Source organism: Calidris pugnax, unplaced genomic scaffold, assembly GCF_001431845.1.
Source record: "Calidris pugnax isolate Ruff unplaced genomic scaffold, ASM143184v1 scaffold264, whole genome shotgun sequence".
NCBI classification, from domain to species: domain Eukaryota; kingdom Metazoa; phylum Chordata; class Aves; order Charadriiformes; family Scolopacidae; genus Calidris; species Calidris pugnax.
The window spans coordinates 5312-9291 of NW_015090975.1; the positions used below are offsets into that span (position 1 = coordinate 5312).

The 3980-nt window shown below is 49.8% G+C and overlaps 1 protein-coding gene across 1 annotated transcript; it reads left to right on the forward strand.

Annotated features, from left to right (window-relative positions):
• Positions 1-2154: 2154 nt before the first annotated feature.
• On the forward strand, positions 2155-2883 carry LOC106894323 (salivary glue protein Sgs-3-like). The gene has a single exon (XM_014952938.1). It carries the CDS (start codon positions 2155-2157, stop codon positions 2881-2883), a length of 729 nt encoding a protein of 242 aa, XP_014808424.1.
• The last annotated feature ends 1097 nt before the right edge of the window (positions 2884-3980 follow it).

The window sequence follows — 3980 nt, forward strand, 5'->3', positions numbered from 1 at the left end:
ACAACGTCCCAACCCAACGAGGTTCAACCCAACGATGTCCAACCCAAGGACCTCAAACCCAACGATGATCGACCCAACGATGATCAACCCAACAACGTCCCAACCCAACGAGGTTCAACGTTTTAATGATCAACCCAACAACCTCAAACCCAATGACGTCCAACCCAACACGGTCCCAACCCAACCCAATGATGTCCAATTTTGACCCTAAATTGAGTTAAATGAGCGGAATTTTGGAGGGTCCAGTTGGAGAACTGGGAGCACTGGGAGAAGGAAACATCTTCATGGAGGAACTGGGGGATGGGAGAGACCGGAGCTTCGGGGGGTTTTACTGGGGCACCAAACTGGGAGGACTGGGTGAGGCACCGGGATGGAGGAGAGGTCCAAGGGTTCGGTGAAGAGGAACCCAATGATGATCAACCCAACGATGATCAACCCAATGATGTCCAACCCAACGATGTCCAACCCAACGATGTCCAACCCAACAAGGTCCCAACCAATGAGGTTCAACCCAACGATGATCGACCCAACGATGATCAACCCAATGATGATCAACCCAACGATGATCAACCCAACGATGTCCCAACCAATGAGGTTCAACCCAACAATGATCAACCCAACAACCTCAAACCCAACGATGTCCCAACCCAAAGACCTCAAACCCAACGATGATCAACCCAACAACGTCCCAACCCAACGAGGTTCAACCCAACGATGTCCAACCCAAGGACCTCAAACCCAACGATGATCAACCCAACAAGGTCCCAACCAATGAGGTTCAACCCAACGATGATCAACCCAACAACCTCAAACCCAATGACGTCCAACCCAACACGGTCCCAACCCAACCCAATGATGTCCCAACCCAATGACCTCAAATCCACCAATGTCCAACCCAACGACGTCCAACCCAAGAAGGTTCACCCCAATGATGTCCAACCCAACAGCGTCCAACCAACAACGTCCAACCAATGACCTCAAACCCAACAACCTCAAACCCAACAACCTCAAACCTAACGAGGTCCAACCCAACAAGGTCCAACCCAACAAGGTCCAACCCAATGGGGTCCCAACCAATGAGGTTCAACCCAATGATGATCAACCCAACCAGGTTCAACCCAATGACCTCAAACCCAACGATGATCAACCCAACGATGTCCAAACCAACAACGTCCAACCCAATGACCTCAAACCCAACGACGTCCAACCTAACAAGGTCCAACCCAACAAGGCCCCAACCCAATGTCCTCAAACCCAACGACGCCCAACCAATGACATCCAACCCAACGAGGTCCCAACCAATGACCTCAAACCCAACAAGGCCCAACCCAACGATGTCCAACCCAACGATGTCCAACCCAATGACAATGTCCAACCCAACAATGTCCAACCCAATGACCTCAAACCCAACGACATCCCAACCCAAGGACCTCAAACCCAAAGACCTCAAACCCAATGATGTCCAACCCAATGACCTCCAACCCAACGACCTCAAACCAAATGATGTCCAATCCAACAATGTCCAACCCAACGACGTCCCAACCCAACGACGTCAAACCCAACAATGTCCAACCCAAAAAGGTCCTAACCAATGAGATTCAACCCAACGATGATCAACACAACAACCTCAAACCCAATGACGTCTAACCCAACACGGTCCCAACCCAACCCAATGACGTCCCAACCCAATGACCTCAAACCCAACAATGTCCAACCCAACGACGTCCAACCCAAGAAGGTTCAACCCAATGATGTCCAACCCAACAACGTCCAACCAACGACGTCCAACCAATGATCTCAAACCCAACAACCTCAAACCTAACGAGGTCCAACCAAACAATGTCCAACCCAACGACGTCCAACCCAACAAGGTCCTAACCAACGTGGTTCAACCCAACGATGATCAACCCAACGAGGTTCAACCCAACGATGATCAACCCAACGACCTCAAACCCAACAAGGTCCAACCCAACAAGGTCCAACCCAATGACCTCCAACCCAATGACCTCCAACCCAACGACCTCCAACCCAACGATGTCCCGACCAACGAGGTTCAACCCAACGATGTCCCAATCCAACGACGTCCAACCCAATGACATCCAACCCAACGACGGCCAACCCAACGACCTCAAACCAACCATGTCCAACCCAACGATGGCCAACCCAACAAGGTTCAACCCAATGACATCCCACCCAATGATGGCCAACCCAACGATGTCCAACCCAACGACGTCCAACCCGATGACCACCAACCCAACGAAGTCCAACCCAACGACAACATTCAACCCAACAACATCCAACCCAACAAGGTTCAACCAAATGAGATTCAACCCAACAACGTCCAACCCAACGACGTCCAACCCAACGACGTCCAACCCAACGAGATTAAACCCAATGAGGTTCAACCCAACGATGTTCAACCTGATGATGTCCAACCCAACGGCAACATTCAACGCAACAACCTCAAACCCAACAACATCCAACCCAAGGAGGTTCAACCCAACAACGACCAACCCAACAAGGTTCAACTCAATGACGTCCAACCCAACAATGATCAACCCAACGACGTCCAACCCAACGATGCCCAACCCAACAAGGTCCCAACCAATGATGTTCAACCCGACGACATCCAACCCGACAACATCCCACCCAACAATATCCCAACCCAATGACATCCAACCCAACAAGGTCCAACCCAACAACCTCCAACCCAATGCTCTCCCACCCAACAACGTTCAACCTGATGAGGTTCAACCCGACGAGGTTCAACCCAACGATGTCCAACCCAATGATGTTCAACCCAACAACGTCCCATCCAACAACCTCAAACCCAACAACGTCCGACCCAACGACGTCCAATCCAACAACGTCCCAACCCAATGAGGTCAATGGTTGGCCTTGAAGGTCTTCAAGGTCTTCTCCAACCACAACGACCCCATTTGGATACTGGGAGAAGCTTCTTCACCCAAAGGGTTCTCAAGAGTTGGAAGAGGCTGCCCATGGAGGGATTTAGGCCCCATAGAAATGTGGGGGAGATGTGGGGCTGAGGGACGTGGGGCTGAGGGACGTGGGCACCCCCTTGTCCTCCCTTCCCTGGCCCCAGGTGACCCCGAGGGGCAGGACATTGGGTGAGGTGACCCCAGAAGGTCCCTTCCAACCCCTAAAATTCTGAAATTCTCTGAATTTGCTTAATTCCCTTAAAAAAAAACGCACAATTTTCACATCCAGCCGGGTCAAAGCGCAGCGTCCTCCCTTTTTCCCTAAATTAGTTGAGTTAATTAGTCAAAAAAATGGGATTTTAGCCCAATTTTGGGGTGGAAGAGACCATCACGGGTGGATGGAAACCTTTAGGGGTTGAAACATTCCCAGTTTGCCCATTTTGGTGGGTTTTTATGGAAAAAACCCAACACCTCCACAGGGAGGAAGGAGTCGTGGTTTGGAATCGTAGGGATTGGGTAAAAATGGGGTGAAAAAGGGGGATTTAGGGAGTGGGGCAAAATGTGGGGGTCAAGCAGCGGCTCCGGCAGAGATTGGCTGGAAGATCAAGGAAGCTCCAGCACTTTTTTTGGGGTGAAAAACACCAAATCTTTTAAAAAAAACCCATTTAAACCCGATTTTCACACCGAGCTGGGTTTTGCCTTAAATTTGTCGAGTGAAATTAAGTCAAAAAAGGGGATTTTAGCCCGATTTTGGGGATGGAAAGGGCTGGGGTGGGAAGAGAGGACATCCCAGATGGGGATTTGGGTTGAAAAAGCCTCTTTTTGGTGAAAAACCGCCATAAAAACGAACCCTCGGGGATGAAAAAAAAAAGGGAGGAAAGAGGTAAAAAGCAGAAGCGCCAAAAATGTGCATTTTAACCCAATTTGGGCTTAATTTAAAGATTAACCCCCCAAATATTTCAGTGGGAGCTTTTTTGAGTTTCACCAATGGTTTCAATCGAGGGAAAAAAGGAGGAAAACGGGTTAAAAAAATGGATAAAA